General features: G+C 38.6%; 1 protein-coding gene across 3 annotated transcripts in view; it reads right to left on the bottom strand.

Moving 5' to 3' along the window:
• STXBP5L (syntaxin binding protein 5 like) overlaps positions 1 to 18,227 on the bottom strand; it is a 168,197-nt gene that overhangs the window by 77,924 nt on the left and 72,046 nt on the right. For 2 of the 3 annotated variants that reach the window (XM_026050318.1, XM_026050320.1), the window contains exons 5-6: positions 11,120 to 11,254; positions 3,899 to 3,962 (exon numbers count right to left, since the gene is read on the bottom strand). In XM_026050318.1, coding sequence (XP_025906103.1) covers positions 3,899 to 3,962; positions 11,120 to 11,254 — 199 coding nt within the window. Of the gene's footprint in view, positions 1 to 3,898; positions 3,963 to 11,119; positions 11,255 to 18,227 lie in introns of those variants that run through there. The other variant, XM_026050321.1, reaches the window with a different exon arrangement.

Below are 18,227 nucleotides of genomic sequence, written 5' to 3'. Positions count from 1 at the left end.
GGGCAGGAGACCTGTGCAGATGAACAAGTTCCTGGAAAAACTCCAACAGAAGAAGGAAGTGTATAGAATGTGGAAAACGGGGCAGCCCACTTGGGAGGAATACAGGAATGCTATAGGAGTATGCAGAGATAATAACAAGGATGGATAAGGCCCATTTGAGATTAAACCTAGCAAGAGATGTCAAGGACAGCAAGATGGGCTTCTTCAAATACATTAGTAGCAAAGGGAAGACTAGGTAAAACGTGGGTCTGCTATTGAATGGGGTGGATGCCCTGGTTATGAAAGATACAGAAAAGGCCTTCTTTGCTTCAGTCTTTACTAAGGTCAACCCTCTGGAATCCCAGACTCTGCAGACAACAGAGGAAATCTGCAGAAAATACTTCTCGTGGTTTGAGGAAGATTATTTTAGAGACCCTGCTGGGATGCACCCAAGAGTGCTGCAGGAGCTGGCAGATGTTATTGCCAAGCCACTCTCCATCATCTTTGAAAGGTCACAGAGAACAGGAGAGGTGCCTGAGGGCTAGATGAAAGTCAGTGTCACAACAGTCTTCAGAAAGCTCAAGAAAGAGGAAAGTATAGGCCAGTCGGTCTCACCTCTGTCCCCGGAAAGATGATGAAACAGCTCATCCTGGATGTCATCTCTAAGCACGTGCGGCATTTAGTGAGAAGCCTGTAGCTACCTACCAGTGTCCCCAAGGGAGTCTGTGTTGAGTCCATTCCTGTTAAAACTTCTAATCAGTGAAGGGACGGAGACGACCCTGAGCAAGTTTGTTACGCTACAAAACTGGCAGGAGTGGCTGATACACCAAAGGGCTGTGCTGCCATCCAGAGGTCTGTGACAGACTGCAGAGATGAGGAGAGGGGGACCTCATGAAGTTCAACAGAGGCAAGCGCAGGGTCCTGCTCCTAGGGAGGAATAACCCCTTGCACCAGGAGAGACTAGGGATGGAGAGCTTACTCTGCAGAGAAGGACCTGGGAGTTCCTGTGTGGCTACAGACTGGCCCTGAGCCAGCAATGTGCCCTTGCGCCGAGAAGGATCCTGGGATGCCGTATGAGGGAAAAGTGATGCCAGCAGGTCGAGGGAGGTGATCCTACCCCTCTGCTCAGCCCTCGTGAGGTCACTATGTCCACTTCTGGGCTCCCCAGCACAAGAGAGACATGGAGCTACTGGAGAGAGCCCAGCAGTGGACCATGAAGAGGACTGGAGTATTTCTCCTATGTGAAGAGGCTGAGAGACCCAAGTCTGTTTTGCCTAAAAAAGAGAAAGCAGGAGTGGATTTTACCAGTGTATGCAAGGATCTTAAGGGAGGCTGTCAAGAGGATGCAGACAGACTATCTTCAGTGGTGGCATGTGATGGGACAAGATGCAATGGGACAGAGAAAAATAGGAAGTTCTAATTGAATTTGAAGAAAAGTTCTTGACCATGAGGGTGGCAGAGCACTGGAACAGGCTGCCCAGAGAGTTTGTGGGGTCCCCTTCTGTGGAGATATTCAAAAGCTGCTTGGATGCCACCCTGTGCAACACAAGGTGACTCTCCTTGTGCTGGGTGGGGAGGGACCTCAGCTGCAAGCCAAACGAAGCTAAGCAGAGTATGTGGCACAGCTTTGAAACTGCTGTGATCCGTTTCTTAAGGACAGCTGTACTGAATTTAACAAAATGCCTATCTAGCATAGTTTCTTGGATTTACATGGCCAAAAGCAAGCACCAAAGAAGAGTATGTGAAGAGGGAAAGTACCCATGACTAACTTGCTTTTTTGATTGCTACTGAGTACTAATCTGGCATTTTTGTTAATTATTACTCTGAAATCTTACTACAAAGCCATAATAAACAGCTCAGATTTATTGTCTTATATGCTATAAATATTCTTCCTCCCATACGTAATGCTTCCTATTATTTACACTGATTTTTAACTGAATTTTACTGCTGAGTTTTTGTGGCTCCTGAAGTACAACAAACTTGGTTGCATCACTATGTACTCTCTTTGGTATACTGCTTGCAACTATTGAACAGCAAAAGTCCCAGAAGTAGTACTTTTTACTTCCCACCACTCTATTCTGAAGAATGACTATTTTTTTCTCCTTTATTCTTTCAAGTAAAATTTGATAAGACTTAGTTGAAAAATTCAGTTTACAATTTTTTTCTACTGACAGTTCTTGTGATTTGTAGCCATGTCCTACATTCAGTGCTTGGATTTTCTCTTTTCCCAATACCTTCAGTATCCCTCGAGTAAACATCAAACAGTGTATTAATTCCACAGTCTTGTGTACCTACATGTAATCACCAAGCACATTCTGCAAATCTACAAGTGCTTTGCTAGCATCGTTTGTCTTTGCACTACTCACATCTATCAATGACATGAAAAGCTACACTGGAATGGTTTCAATAGGGCTTAGATTTTATTCTCTCTCTCCATGTTTGTTCTTCATAAAGATCCATCTGATTTTGCCATTGCCAGGACTTTGTTAGTATGTTAATACTCCAGCAGTGCCTAGATGTCTCCAACGTGTCCTCTGAGCAACAAGCAATTGTATTTCCAAGCAAGTTCTTCAATACCTCCCTTTCCTTAGACCTTTTCAACTTCTGTCTTTCTGCTGATGACAGAATACTTGAGATTTCTGTTTGGTCATGGTACATGGCATTCCTTTAATGGATGTTTGCTCTCAAGATAATTTTTATAAAAATACTGTATGCTTATTCCCTACTGTACTTTAGGTAGCTCATCAACAGCTACTGCTGTGGCTAGAGGACAAGAGCTATGCCTGACCAATACACCCTGACTGTTGTCAGGTAGTTGGTTATCAATAGTTACGTAACATTTCTTGACAACTTCAGGTCTGAGGCTGAAGCACTATATTTCAGAGTGTTTAATTGTCTTCATTTGCTCTGTCCTCCATTGCTTGATCTACTGTGATTCTTCCAAAATCCAGTCTCAAATAATGAGCTAACTGGCAAGTACATCATGTGCACACAGTTCAGCTGCAGTACAGAAAAGACCAGGGAATGACAAAACAAATGCAATTCAGATGTAGCCTCCAGCCCTTTCCCTAGATACTCATATTAATTTCAGCATAAAGTTCCCTATATCACATCAGAAATTCAGACAGCTCGTAGTTTCCAATTAACATCGCCTGTTAAATAACTAAGGGGTATGGTCAAATAGATACACCACTTAGAAGATGCAATCCTGCATACATACTCTCCGAAATACTGCTGTCAGAACACAAAAAAATCACACACACACACAAGATTATATTATTCATTGTCTCTTCTACATGGCCAAAACACTGAAAAATTCTGTACCACCATATAAATAAAAACAGGGCAAGTAATACTGGCATTGTGACAACCAAATTTCATTTTGAAAAAGCTACTGTGCAAATAGTCTGACTCAGTTTTTTCCTCCTGATGGTATCAATCACCAACTTTCAGACAATATGTTTTGCTTCCTTTGGTTGACAGCTCTTTGCTATTCTGAGCTCTGTTCACAAACAGCAGCATGTTCCAAATGTGGATGCTATCATCGGTATTCTTGCAGAAAAAAAGACTTATGATCTCATGAAAACTTATGAAGATTCCCTCAAAATAGCAGGCTTATCAAACCTGAAGTACTTGCACAGTCTTTAGTTAAATCTGTCTTAAGCAAAACTCAAGTTTATTTAATCAGGAGCAATTCTGACTGTAGATTTCCAAGTGCAGCATGTTGCTTGTATCAGAACCACAACATTTTTCCTCATTAAAATTTTCCACAGAGCTTTGCTTTTTAAAAGATTGTAGTTTACTAGAAGCTCCCTTATATAAGAAAATATATAATTAAATTAATTTAAAAAGAAAGTGCTATTAAGGTCAATGAGGGCTATGAAATATTGTGGTATTTTACATAATCAATTGTACTCACTTTTCCCTCATCTCTCGGGCTGTCACTTAAATGTACTACTGGCCCAGGGTGAGTCTTTGTAGATCTGCAAAACAAAAATCAATTCAAATCTGTGAATCTTTTTTGTAAAAAGAGGTGGGTGCTTATTTTAATTTTTAGGTACATTAACCTGTACTTTGAGTTATTCTGAAGTTATTCAAAAAGTCCACCAGGGGAAAATACTTACGTGGAAGTTATCAGTCTATGTCTTCCTCTTACTTCCTTTATGTCCTGTTATTGGCAAAGACTCTCCTTCGTTTCCTTTTCTAATTTTTAATCTCTATAGTCTTCCTACTACAATAAAGTCTTGATGTATTTTCAAGAGGTTTTTTTTTTGCTTGTCCACTCTCGCTTCCCACACTCTCTCCACCTTCGCCTGATTTTAAGGTCAATCTCTCTTCACTGGTTTCCTTTCAATAACTGATATCAAGCCCCACCAACTTCCAGTCTCATGAGTGGTAGGTCTTCAGCAGCCTCATCCACACTGCTCCATCAGCTTCACTGAGCCTTTTAACATGGAGCATCTTGCCTTTTTCCGTTCTACAAAGCCTTATGGTATCTTCAGACCAACTACTACAGCTACCCTCGCAGTGCATGTTCAGGGAGGCTTCTTAGCCATTTGATCTATCCCCTGAGCCTTCAGAACCCGTGATATAGATTCCCTATTGTTCATCCTATCTCACAGCTATTACCTTTTTGTAATAGTTATCAGCAAGTTATGACGCAACCCAGTGCAAGGATTGCTTCTCAAGGCACCATCGTCCAGCACCTGCTAAGCAAATGCAAATCACAAGAAAGTGAAGGGACAGAGGAAGATTATTGAACTGTCACCTTTTCTGAACAGACCTTTGCAGTCCAGTAGTCAAACACAGCATAAAGACAAATGCCAGACCATAGAGCTTCAGGCAATTTGAATGCCTGAACAAAACAGGGCCTTTTCTTCCTCCAGGTTCTGTGACCAGAGGACACAAGCCATAGAGATCAACAGAGGATTTCAAACTGCTCTCCCTACCTACTTTTTGGCTGATTTGGGCTCAGCAAAGAGCACTAAAAGAAGAAATGTAGCAGAAACTGGCAGAGCAAACAGCGCTAAGCATTCATGTGGAAGCTGAATCCAATATTCTGTGTGCTCCTAGTTAAAAAAAAAAAATGGAGCTGTATAAAACCACAACAAAACAAAATAAAAGGTTCTCCAGCCAACGTTCTCAAAGGAATCCCCCAAACTCTCCATTTGGCTCACAGACTGAACTATAGCAAAAACAGCCTCAAAACGTTTGGTGTTTGGTCATGTCAAACACCAAATCGAGACTGAGGTTGGTATGCAAAAATTTCCAGGCAATTGATTATTAAAACATTGTGGAGTAATGGAGAGACACGGTTAGCAGGAGGCCTGTCCCTCCTAGCCAAGCTAATTCCCCAGAGGGGTCTGTCAGGTTGGCCTTCTGTTTCTGAGCAACTTGAAATAATTGAAACTGAGAAATTGAAATAAAAAAGCACTTCTACAGAGTCAGTCCTGGAAGCAGGCAGGGTAAGCAGTGACAAGGAACAGAGCGGTGAGATAAGGATATTTGCAAGTAGAGCTTAAACACGTGCACTGTGTGTCCTCAGGGAGGCTACAGGACATCCTGGTACATTCTAGGCTGCTTGGAATTTCGTTTCTGACATGAATTCACTGTCTGAAGTGGTCAGAACATTCTGAAGGAAAGAACCAGGTCCATATGGGTTGCAGGCTGTCACTCATTACTTTATTTCCTGGCAGCATCCAGATTTGAAAATAAAGACTTAAGGGAAAACAAAGGAGAAAAATAATAGGAGGAAAAACTGAGCAGAGGGAGGCAGCATCCAGAACACTTTGCAGTCAAATGTGAGCCACTCTACCACACTGTTTACTCACTTCTCTCTGTCTTTGTGCTTCACTATGGCAGCACTTCTTGCTGTGTAAAAATGGTGCAGTTCCAAGACTGCTCTATGCTGATTATCAAATCAGGACGCTGAGCAAAGCCACGGAAACGCCAGGCAAGACTAAACTGGTAACAGGCAAAATGGCACAAGGAGCACACGCCTGCCAGCTGTCCACCAGGGTGCCGTGCATTTCACAGAATCACAGAATATTCAAGGTTGGAAGGGACCGCTAGAGATCATCTAGGCCAACCCTTCCCGCTCAAGCAGGCACACCTAGAGCATGTGGCACAGGGTGGCATCCATGCGGGCTTTGAAGACCTCCAGAGAAGGCATTTGAAGACCTCCAGAGAAGGCACTGGCATTTGGCCAGTTCCTCCAGCCCATTAATTAGTAGGGAGGTTAGGTTGCTTGGCTACTCCAGCACTGGTGTTTTACCAGGAATATTGGCAAGAAAAGGGCAAATAGAGGAAGCAAGGGAAGGTGCATACCGTCTTTCCAAGCTAAAGGTTGATCCCATCTAGATTTTTCTGTGTACTTACTGATTTTTCAAGTTGAGATCAATTTAAGCCAATCTGCATGACCACCATTTTCTTTTTAAGCTTTATGTATTACTGCATACTAAAGCAGGCCTCCATTTACCTCCAGGGAGAAGTAAATTGTTACATGACCTGTAGTTAATCTTCATTACATCTCATTTTTGGGCTAACTATACTTCCCTTTTTACACAAATTACTTTTTTTCTCTGCAAATGATATAGAATTGTTTTTAATAGCAGTCATTTTCCTTTTATATTCTTGCAGGGGAGCATCCTCATATTTCTGAGCTGAGACACCAGCTATAAGGGATAAGATTCACCAGTCATTTCCCTACTTGCTCCATTTTTCCATCTCAAGTCTACAAGATACAGATGATAGTTACAAGATCCCAGGAGATCTGCATCCTAAAGCACTGTAACAGAACTTCTTTTTTGCTTTTCAAGATATCAGGCACTTTTTAATTCCTTTTGTAGCAATATCAGGTTGCAAGCTATTTCTTTAGCTTCACTGAATGACAGCTTCACCTATGTTATTCTTAAAGCTAATTCTAACCACTGCGGTCTGTGTACTAACTTTATGAAATAATGTTTTTCTCTCATTCTCTTTCCCCTGTATTTGATGCAAGTGTTCTTTTAATATTTGTATCTTAGTATTTAACATAGTGTTCCCTCTCCACTTTGACAGTTTAGATGTTCTATATTATAAGCGATTTGGTCAGACCATTTCAATTTTTTCCCCCCCAATTTTATTCTTTCAGCTTGGTAAGTATGTCCCTCTATCAAAAGATGGGCTCAATGAACTATTGCACTGCTTCCACACCTACACCAGCAGTCTTTCAGTTCTTGTTAGCTCTTTAACATCAAATATTAGTACCATGATTGCCTGACAGCTGCTGGCTATCATGACAGGTAGATAAGAGGAAACAGAGCATGTACCAGAGTCTGGCAGTCACAGCACTATCTCTGTCAGAAAGCGAGAAAGGATTTTTTTTCAAATAATTTTATATTCTAAGACTCATTTCAGATTTGCCTTGCCAGCAAGATCTCAAATATAAATTCTGAGGTGGTGACAACAAGATATTCTTAAAACATTCTGGGATTAGAAAGCCTTGTGCTCCCTGGTAGTCCCTCTACTTCCATTGCTTTTTCAGGGGTTTAAGAAACGTTTTTTAACTCCATATATCCTTTCCTTGCAGAAACTACCCTGTGCCATGCGCTCTGGGTATCCCTGCTTGAGCAAGGGGGTTGGACTAGATGATCTCTAGAGGTCCCTTCCAACCTCAACCATTCTGTGATCCTGTAATTCCGTGAAACAAGAAGATACACATCAAGTAGAGCATTTGCATCAAAACTGTTTCTTCTTCAGTCTGAACAATGAGGGATGTTCACCATGCACCAAGTATTTGATTTGATTTCTAAGCCTCAGTGCTGTCTTGGGCTAGATGTTTAGGGAAGAGCTTGTTGGTACAAAACATCACTATTTCAGATGGAAGAAGGAAGAAAACTTAGCATGAAAGGGACAGAGCCTTCTCCAGTCTTTGTGGGCTTCACCTTGTTGCCTTGAAGCTGTTCTATAATTGAGCGCAGAGACCTGATCAATCATTTTCTCAATGGCAATGCAACTTTTTTCTCTTGAAGCAATACCATCTCTCCTAGTGCAGGACAGTGGAATGTGAAGCCAACCCTAGAGTCCCAAATCTAATCCTTTGTACTGCACATTAAGACCAGGAACATGCCAAAGAGAGATCAGTTCTTAATGCAAATGTCTTGCTTCATAAACATTTTTTGTTTCCTCAGGGAATGAACACATAAAGAGAAACAACATTGATGTCTGTTGGAGCCCTAGAAAAATATTGCACATAAAAGGACTGCCAGACCATAGGCTCTAAAGCCAATTTCTCCTAAGGGTAGACATCATGACTGCACTACAAGTAGGCTTATGGGAAGTGATTATTTAGTTAACTATGTTATATCAATAATATTAGTTTACAGATCTCAGAACACTGTCAGAGCTAAAGTAATTACTACTTGCCTACAGTACATTATACTGTATGTGGAAATATCTACACAAGGCAACTTTTTGCTTCATTGTAGCTTTAGCCTTGGTAAGCGTAAAATATTTTTTTTCCCTCTCGCTGCTATTATGATAGAGTTGTCAAGGAGATGATGAAGTTGTATGCTGTCATAAAGTGGTAAAGATAGGAAAACAATGTTGAATTACTTTCAAAGCAAAAGCAGAGATTCAGAAGTTCCTGGAAAGGAAGTAAACATGCAGGAAAACCAATCTTGAATAAAACATACTGCCGTTTATGTCACATATTTCTTTATAGGCTTTCCTTCCAGCTTTCTCATGCTGCATGAAAAGTGACTAAAGAAATGGCTAAGTAGGGAAGAAGCGGGAGAGGAAATGAAGAAGTAAAATGCTTAATTCCCAATAAGTAACTTGGATACAGCTGTGAGGGACTCTGGGAAGATAAAGCTCTATGAACAGTTGAGAAGGACAAAAGCCAGAGCCAAGTTCATAAATAGCAGGTCAAGTCCAAAAACAGCAACAACAAAAGAATCCCAGCCATGAACTGCAGTAAAGAATCTCAAAAAGCTCAACTGAGCAAAGAAAAAAGAAGAATGTGTATCCACGGGAGAAATACTTTCACCAAAAAAAAAAAAAAAAAAAAAAAAAAAAAAAAAAAAAAAACTGAAAAATGGAAAGGAAGGTTCAGGCTCCCATAGCACCTGTATAAGACTATCAGCACATTAACAAATTATTGATACACTGAACTGTTACTCCTGACAGCAATATGTATTAATTTATTTGCTGTATGTTCATGATATGCCAACTCCGTAACACTTGACTCTTAATGAGGAGAGTAGGAATGAAGCAGAAAAACTATTTACTGCGAAATAAATATTAAAACAGCTTGTGAGGATACAAGATTTTGTATTATTTATTTATTTTGAAATTAGAAAGCTCAAAAATATGAAGTCTTTAGCAGTATTATAATTTGGAGTGGAAAATATGGAAAAATGTATAGATTGTGTGGAAAGACATCCTATCATTCTGCAAAACTGTTCACTGCGAGAAACTGGTTGGCATAAGCAATGCTGAAAGTCCTTCAGTTCTCATCAGGAGTCTGCCAAACTCCAAATATGAAAAATCTGCCCTCTAAGCCCCTTCCCAAGTAGGCAGTGTTCAAGTGCCCCACTAATGAATGAATAACTGACACCTGCCAAAAGCCTGGGAGGAGCATAGAAATGGTAAAATTGCAAGTCAGTTATGACAGAAATGTAACTCATTTTCCCTCAGCCCTTTTCTTGCAGACTTCTCGTGGGATCTTTCTACAAACACCACATGACCACCCAAAATGTCCATTTCTAAAAGGCTGAGAAAAATAATGCTGTAGTAGTTGGAATAAATGGAGATGTATGTTGAGATCACTGACTACTCCTGGACCACTCCTCCAAATTTGATTTGATTAGAGAGCAAAAAAACCAAGATGTACGATGAGCACCAAACATCTTTTATCAAGGACTAGCTCCACTGCATGCCACAGAAATAAGTGGAAAATTTTTAGCTTGCTATTTCTTCACAGCTGAAAAGATGCTTTTATTGTGATCTGGAGTAGTATCAATGCATGAGATAAAAATGGCCAAGACAAGGATAACTACAGCAAATGTTTCTAAAACTATCTATATTCTAATGATGTTTTTTAACTCTGAGCAAGGTTAAGTCCACTGCAACTTAAACAGTGCACGTGATTTATTAAGTTTTGCTATTATGGTTCTTGTAGTAATTTTCAGCATCAGTTATGCCTTAGTACTGAAAAATCATCAAATAAAAAGAAGGAAAAAAATGTTTCCTTTGTATTACTATTTTTTTAGGCTTTAATTTTTTTCCTGGTAATATATACTGTTTAAAGAAGGCTGGATGATTTCTCCTATATTAATTAATTAATGATTAATTTCAGTTTACTACCTAAAGTTACAGCTTCCTCGTGACCAGAAGTCATCTTGGAAACTGCACGAGTTCGTCTGCAGCACTTCTGTTTGCTAGAATTTCACAGAGTAAACAACAGAGAAGTACTTTTTCATTAATACCAAGGCTTTTATTGGCAAGAACCAAAGATTAATTCCAGACAGAAAACTCCTGTATGTCTCCCTCCATTTCACATACACTGCACACAGAAGTTGAGCTTGCCCTTCCAAGAACTGGCATTTGAGAGCCACCAAAAGCTGCTCGTTACCTTCCCTCTTAGTTCATCAGCCACTTTCCATGAGGGTCACTAGGTTCTGATGAGCCTGATTTAACTTTCAGATTATCTCTGCTTTGAGCAGCAGCTTGGTCTACAGACCTACAGAACACCCTTCCAATATAAATTATTCTCCTGTTCAATGAAGAAAAGTTATACACGGAGTCAGAAGACCAACGTGCTCCATTATTCTCTTTTGAGAATGTTTGGAAGAGATGAGACGATATTGATAAAAACAGTAGAGTCTCAATTGATAAGATTCACCATTTATCTGTATGTAATCAAACTTGAGAGTTATACAGGTTTCCAAATAATTTAAAATATAGTTACATAATCATGCTTCTAATTTGCCAAAGTCCCATAACAATTAATGTACAGGCTTTAATGAAAGTAAGAAGGTTTTTTTAGGATACTTTTAGATGTTTGCAAAACCAAGTTATTCTTACAAAGGAAACAAGAAACAGCTGCCTGGAACATAAAAATGATCACACACAAAAGAAAAAGAAAATTGGCACTTACAGTTCTATCGCCTTGTTCCACATAATAACATATCCAGAAAGAATGAAAGACTCAATATTTACAATGTGTGTATTTCCCCTCTCTGTTCCAACATAAAGCCATTTACTCTGGAAAGGTAGATGGCAGTAAGTAATCCTGTAAAGAAAAATAACAAAAGAAGTGACCGATGCTGTATCAACATTTTTTTTTTCAATATTTACAGTTAAAGTAGCTGTCCTTTGCATTTTAAATTTTGAGGAAAGGCTGGTCACCTGCTGAAAAATCACCACTGAAAACCTGAAACAAAAAAAAAAAAAAAGGTCATCCTGCCTACCTACAGTAAGGGCAGGCAAAGAGAGCCAAAGCATTTGAGCACAACACCAGTGACACGGTCTGCAAGAATGTGCAAACTGCACTGCAAAAGCATCCAAGATTCTCAAGCTAAACTTTTCTTACATCCTCACAATAAGCTATTCTTCCTGTTTGAGGAAGAAGTTAATGGGACATCAGCATGAGTAACGTTTTGAAGAAGGGAAGTGTAACCTCATCAATCAGGCAAGTGAACATCCACTTTGTTGGGTGCTAGTTGGGCAAACAGGACACTTTAGAGAGCACTACCAGTGCAGTTCACCATTACAGGATACATGCTCTGAATCCTACTACATTCATATCATTTTTACAAGTTGACAAAGCAGTGCACTATTAGTTTGGATGTCACGGTAATTTCTTGGGATAATAGACATTTTAACAGATATGACAAATGAGTGGATTCAGATTTGTTAAATATTAGAATATTCACATTCAAACAAATCCCAATTTGATTCCGCTTAAAATACAAGTCCATTTGCTGCTGAAATCTAACTGCTTGTTACAAAAGCAGATAATCATCATTTTATCTTATAGTATAGCCTCAGGACTTTTCACAAAAAGCAGGCATCTCACTTGCTATGCCACACATCTACTTTTATCAGTCAATTACACAAGCAAAGTATACCTAGCTTTGATACACAAGCTGGAGAGTTATGCAGAATTTTTATCCTAAAGAAAGAATCAAACAAATAACAGCATTCATGAAAATATATACTTCCAAGTTACATCCTTATGGTATGTGATCTTTTTGAATTCATTACAAAAGACTGAGAGGAGTGCTAGCTATATTTCAATAATCTCCCCTTAAACATGTAAAGTCCTCTGAGGAGAAGAATCACACTTGAAATTAAAGGGTTTAACATGAATACAGATTTCACAGATTTTCTGCAACCATTCCTGGTTTAGGACTTTCACCAAGCAGAAAGATTTCAAACAGATTCTACACAGTATTTCAATAGATTTTGAAACTATCTCCTCATGTGTCAGAACATTTACTGTTGAATGCACTAGTCAGCAAAATTAATTTTTACTTTATATCTAATGCAGTTGAGATATGCTGTCTTTGAATCTTGATTTATGATGAAAACTATCACTAAATAAGGACTCCAGCAAGAGGCTTATCCTTCTCAGATATTCAGGCTATTTGTTGATTCAAGTGAGGCTGAATTCTGATACAGGCTTTGTTCTGTCCATCTGCACGGGGGTACATTTTATTAGTGGTCTAATTATGGCAATTATGGCGATGATTTGTCTGCCTTTAGTGTAAAGAGAATCAAGTTTTTCAAGACAATGGCTTTCAGAATGGAAATTACAGCTTAGTGCGTATAAATTAAAATGTATTCATTTCATTCAACATTCAGTGTTTTCATTCAAGCAATAACTGTATTATGGGTGCAGTCAAATTGACAAATATTGAAAAAAATAACTGCAGGAGGAACAAGCCACCTACATTTTGCTTGTTGAAACTTAAGCCCCTAGTTTTACTGCTCTCTTCATAAAAGAAATGAATAAAAAAGTTACGTTTCCTACTTTTCAGTTTTATGGTGAGAAAGATTTCATGTTTTTATGTCTTCCTCAATCCTTTTCTTCTTTGAACTGAACAACTCAATTTCTTTCTCTTCAGAGACACTATTTGCTCAACTTCTGGTCAGATTCATATTTAGACCCAATTTCCAATTTTCTAGTTTCTATACTAGCTCTGCTTTTTTCTCCCGTACTCAAAACTGTTTGTGGCACTTGCATGCTTTACTAGGTTTCAGTTCCATGCTTAAAGTTCTCTGGATATCTGGTTCATTAATCTTTTAACCACCTCACACTGCTGCTTATTCTTTGTAGTAAATTGTTAAATCACAGGACAAGAAAAAATGTGACTTTGAAAGCAGTGAAAATGTAGCTATCTAATGACTGAGAGATGACTCATGAATGACAGACTAAACCCTTGGTTGACTTGAATGCTGCCACTCCAAATTCTTGCATTTGTGTCATCAGGTCAGCAGGTTTAAGTTCATGTAGAACCACAGTAGTTGTCATTATTCTGACAAACCCACTCACAAGTCAGTACTTCTCCAAAGCCTGAATCTAGTATCTTCATGATGAACAAAGATTTAAAATCCTTCTGACACAATGCAACACTACTATTACTTGGTATTTTTGATTTTTGATATTTGTTTCTAATAGTTCTAGGTTACGGTCCCCAGCATGTACGACAAGCCCAGCCTTCAAACAGAAGACTGCTTGCCCAGCTATTGCATTTCATCCATTTGTCCACCTTGGGTTTTAAAGTTCAAGAGCAATGTTTCAAGAGGAAAGCCCTACTTTAAGAGCATGCTATCCCCTTAAAGAAAATCTGTATGTCTAAAATAAATAATAAAAAGACAAAAAAAAAACAGTAATCAGGATGGAAGTATAGAAGTTTTTGTACATCTCCATTTGTCTATCAAGAATACAGTATAAAATGAAGCCCAATATGTTTATAATATGAAATGGAAACAACTGACAAATATATACGCAAAATACACATAAACTTCCTGTTTTTCCACCGCAATACGATAATTGTATGGAAGTTATCTTAGCTAGTAGACAGACCACATAACAGGAGACAACACTGTAGTCTGACACTAGTTTTTACTGCGGAAGAAAGGCATCCCTCTACTAGTCATATATGCCCCAAGCAAATCAAGGGCATCTGCCTCTCTCGACTTCTGTACAAAAACCAGCCATGTAGCTGGAGTGGGGAAAGGAAGGTTGATTAAGACAGCAGGAACGTGCTAGGTATGAATGACTTCTGCCTAAACTTAGTCAACCAGGTTGTCAATGGGAGTGAAGTAACATGAAATCTGGTTACACGGAGTCCTGAAAATTTGCTCCATATGGACCCACTTACAGGAATTTGGCAATAGCTATGGGTATTCTGCATTCTTAGGAGCCAGACGTTACATATTAAACAGCAACAAAACCAATATGAATCGTATCAGTTTTTCAAGGTCTTCAAAACACAAAGCAGGATATAAAATGTTAAAAAGTGTCAAATAAAACATCTAAATGAGAATTTATTATGCAAAAATTCATTAGGTAATTTCAGGATTCAAGATTTTCATAATTTATTGGGACATCATCAAAACTGCCAAGCCAAAAAATTTAAACTTCACTTTAAAAAGGAATATATTATTCCTGACTTAGTATCATCATCCTTGCAGCAACATTGAAAAGGGGAAATTATATTACCCTTGGAAATAGAAAAGATAATGCCCAGACCATTTCCTTCTGCTTTGATATTTTGTCTTTTTATTTTTTTTCTTTAAATGAACATATTTCCTGAAATGTTTTCCCTTGGATCTGGGAGGGAGAAATGAATAGTAGTTTTGTCAAAATGTTTTTTTTTAAAGAAAGAGTTTGCCCAATTTCTTTATTCACTTTCTCATTTCTTGAAACCAGAACCGCAAATGCATTTATGGTAACATGTACCTTCTCCCCCATCGATAACCTTAAATATGGGTAAGCATACAATACACAACAGCCCTCATGCCAGGCACTGACCTCAGTAAGAAGGGGCTGCTTTCTACAGGTTCCCACTAAAAACAAACATCAGCTTTAATTCCCCTTCAGAAACCTCCCAAACTAACTCACTCCATCTGGGTTCTCAAACCACCACTAGCCATCATCCCTGGTACTAGCTAACAACTCTATGCTGGTCTATCAGGTCCTCTTTTAAAACAGCTCTTTTTAGAGACAACCTGTGTCCTGGTTTGCAGTAGCAAGGGAGGACCACTAGAGAAGGCCTTCCCCTTGCTTCGGACCCGGGCTAGATTTCATCGTGCCAACAGTGGTGTCTACAGCCGTCCAGGGTGCCTTGTGACTTTATATGGAGTCTTCTTCTCCCTACATCAGCAAGCAAAAATGTTACTTCATTTTGGATGAAATACTCCCCTCAATGCTTTGGCTTTTCGGAATAAAAATAACACAAAATGTCCTCACTGACATGCAAATGAAGTCAGACTCCGACAGTCAGTTCCCCTCAGTCTTCAGTGGCTGAAAACAGACTGCCCCTTTCTGAGGACTATATCCAGCATCCTCAGAAATGGGAGTTCTGCTTTTTGGTGGCTTCACAAGCCAGTGTTATTGCTGAAATTAGTGCTTTACGTCACAAAATGTACACAAGCACATTCAGTCAAGTTATTAACGAGAACCTATGTTCATGCAATCTAACAAGCCAGTAGGCTATCTGAAACACGTAAGGAGAAGTCCAAGCTATATGTATAGGCAACAAAGACATCAGTTGATGCCAGCAGATCAGTCAGAGAACTTAAGTTAAAAGCTAGTTGCCCTGTGAAGGTATTTTTTCTTCTGTCTAGGATACACAGAATACCAGAGCTCATCGGTTATCTACTTTCCAACCTCAAAGGATCTATGAGTCTATTCTTAAAGATTGGTTTGAATTTAAATGTCTAAATTTATTTTACAACTTAAATATATTTATCTAAACTGATTCTGAATTAACAAAAAAAGAGAAAACAATGATTTTCAGAATAGAGGTTATCTAAAAATATCTTCCTTAAATAACTAAAAACAGTTTATGTTAGGTAACTGGTATGAGAGAACACTTAAGAATGCTGCTTTAAAATAATAAAAAAGAAATGACTAGGAATAAGAATACGCAAGAAAACTTATAGTTCTGAAGAAACTGCCAGTAAAGCAAGCAAATGATTTAACGTTCAGCACAAATAGGGCTGTTTTGGTTATTTAGGGGAAAAAAAAAAAAAAAAAGGCCTAAGGAAGATTTCTGTACATTTTAGTCATCTGAACAGTTAGGGCACATAAAGGCAGTTAGGGTGTGCATTAACAGTAATGTGTGCAGTCTGTCCTCCGTATCACAGGGTGTGTTTGCAGCCAGATGGCTGCACAGCTCCCTAGGTGGACTGGAGCCGTGTCTGTCCCTGATAGCAGCGTTTCCTCTGCAGCACAGGGCAACTGTGCACTAGGAAGCCCTAGGAAGGCAGAAATCCAACATGAACTCCAGCATTAAAGCCCTACTGTTCAATTTAAACGTTAGGTGATTTTAGTTGAAGCATACGCATAGTGGTGAAGGCTGACATAAGAATGTCGTAAATATTTTTAATTAATAACTTGCATGACTGAGTCACAGGAAATTTAGGGCAATTCATCTGGACAGTTTTCCATTTCAGGGTCTCAGGGACACCACATTACAACATAAAGCTTTCTTTAATTCAAAATACATTCTCCACATACAACACAAAGTCAATCCATGCATTAATAGGCAAGTTAGATCAGCACAGTAGTTTCACTATAACTTGAACAGAACGAAAACCACAAAAAGGCATGGAATTTCTGGTATGGAATCAGGCATTTTTCTAGGAAAAAAAGTTCCAAAAATTTCTGTTATCAAAAGATGCATTTATTTACTTATATGCCTCATCACATTTTAGTCCTCCTGACAATAACTTTTTTTTTTTTTTTTAACAAATACTCATTTTTCAAGTGCTTGTGCATCACTGATCAAAAAATCCAAATCAAGTGTTCTTATAAAAAGGAGATGCTCCTCATCACTTATTACATCCTTATCTGGAAAAACGAGAGATTGGGAGATCAAAACTTCATAGCTAATGGTGATTTTTTTTAGCACTAACGAGAGACAGGCTGGTAATGACCATAATAAAGTTAAAATACAGTAGTTATGGGACATGAGGTACAAATCAAAATTAAATTGGAAAACATGTATGCCGGAATTGAGAGCTAATGCACATTAAGAGGGCAATATAAAGCTTGATTTTGTTTTTGTATATCTGCAGTATTACCTCAAAACAAATCTGGAAAAATACTGAGAAGGATGAATCAGAGTTCGTAGCAGATCCTAGAATGATCAAACACTGATCTTTGTGGTCTATCCTTGTTTTAAGTGTGATTTGGCTGTAATTTAAAATAAGAAACCCTTTTTATGTTCCAAGTATAATTTCCTCTAGCATTGTCAGTGGACCTTTCTTTTGTATTAACATTAATTGTTCTCTTTTATGTTTTCATTACTTACATAAGTGAAATTTAAGTAGAGCTGTAAATACACTACATAGCTCATGTCAGATGCTGATGACAGTGCAACGAAGGCACTGCAGTATAAAACCTCATTGTTATTTGCAGATCCCTGAACACAAAAGTATTAAGCAAAATGCTACTTTGAAAACATTGCACAGACATCATCACCTCTAGGCTTTTCCAACTATTATACAGACTGCTCAAAATTATTCTTTATTGTTTTTGAACTACAGTGTATGCCCTACAATTAGAGATTATTAGAGTACAGGGTGGGTGAAGAATATTTAATGACCACATTTGAAACTTCTATTTTCCCATCATTTAACCATGAACTGAATGTGACTCCTCTGAATTTGTTTACTTCTCATAACCATCCCATGAATCATTTGTAGAAATAAACTGTAGCTTATTGACAATTAATTCATTAATAGCCTATAAGGTACAGTGGCTGTTTGCCAACTGAAAAGTCAATGCAACAACAGGACCACTCAAAGGCATGACTCAGCCTTAGGCTTTTCAAAGGGGCAAGGTAGTCCACAGAGAGCACTCTTTTACAAAAAAAAAAAAAAAAAAAAAGAATGAGATTGTAAAGTGGATTGCCCCCCACAAATATGTAACCAAAACAGCTGTAATAGATAACTCCTTACTGAGAAGGTGCCATACATCCGTTGACAGATGTTCAAGTATGATAATGCAACATCTCATCAATTCACAA

Source organism: Nothoprocta perdicaria, unplaced genomic scaffold, assembly GCF_003342845.1.
Source record: "Nothoprocta perdicaria isolate Ctin4 unplaced genomic scaffold, notPer1 scaffold_68, whole genome shotgun sequence".
NCBI lineage: Eukaryota > Metazoa > Chordata > Aves > Tinamiformes > Tinamidae > Nothoprocta > Nothoprocta perdicaria.
The sequence above is the reverse complement of the archived record's forward strand: the minus strand, read 5'-3'. Positions and strand labels throughout refer to the sequence as shown.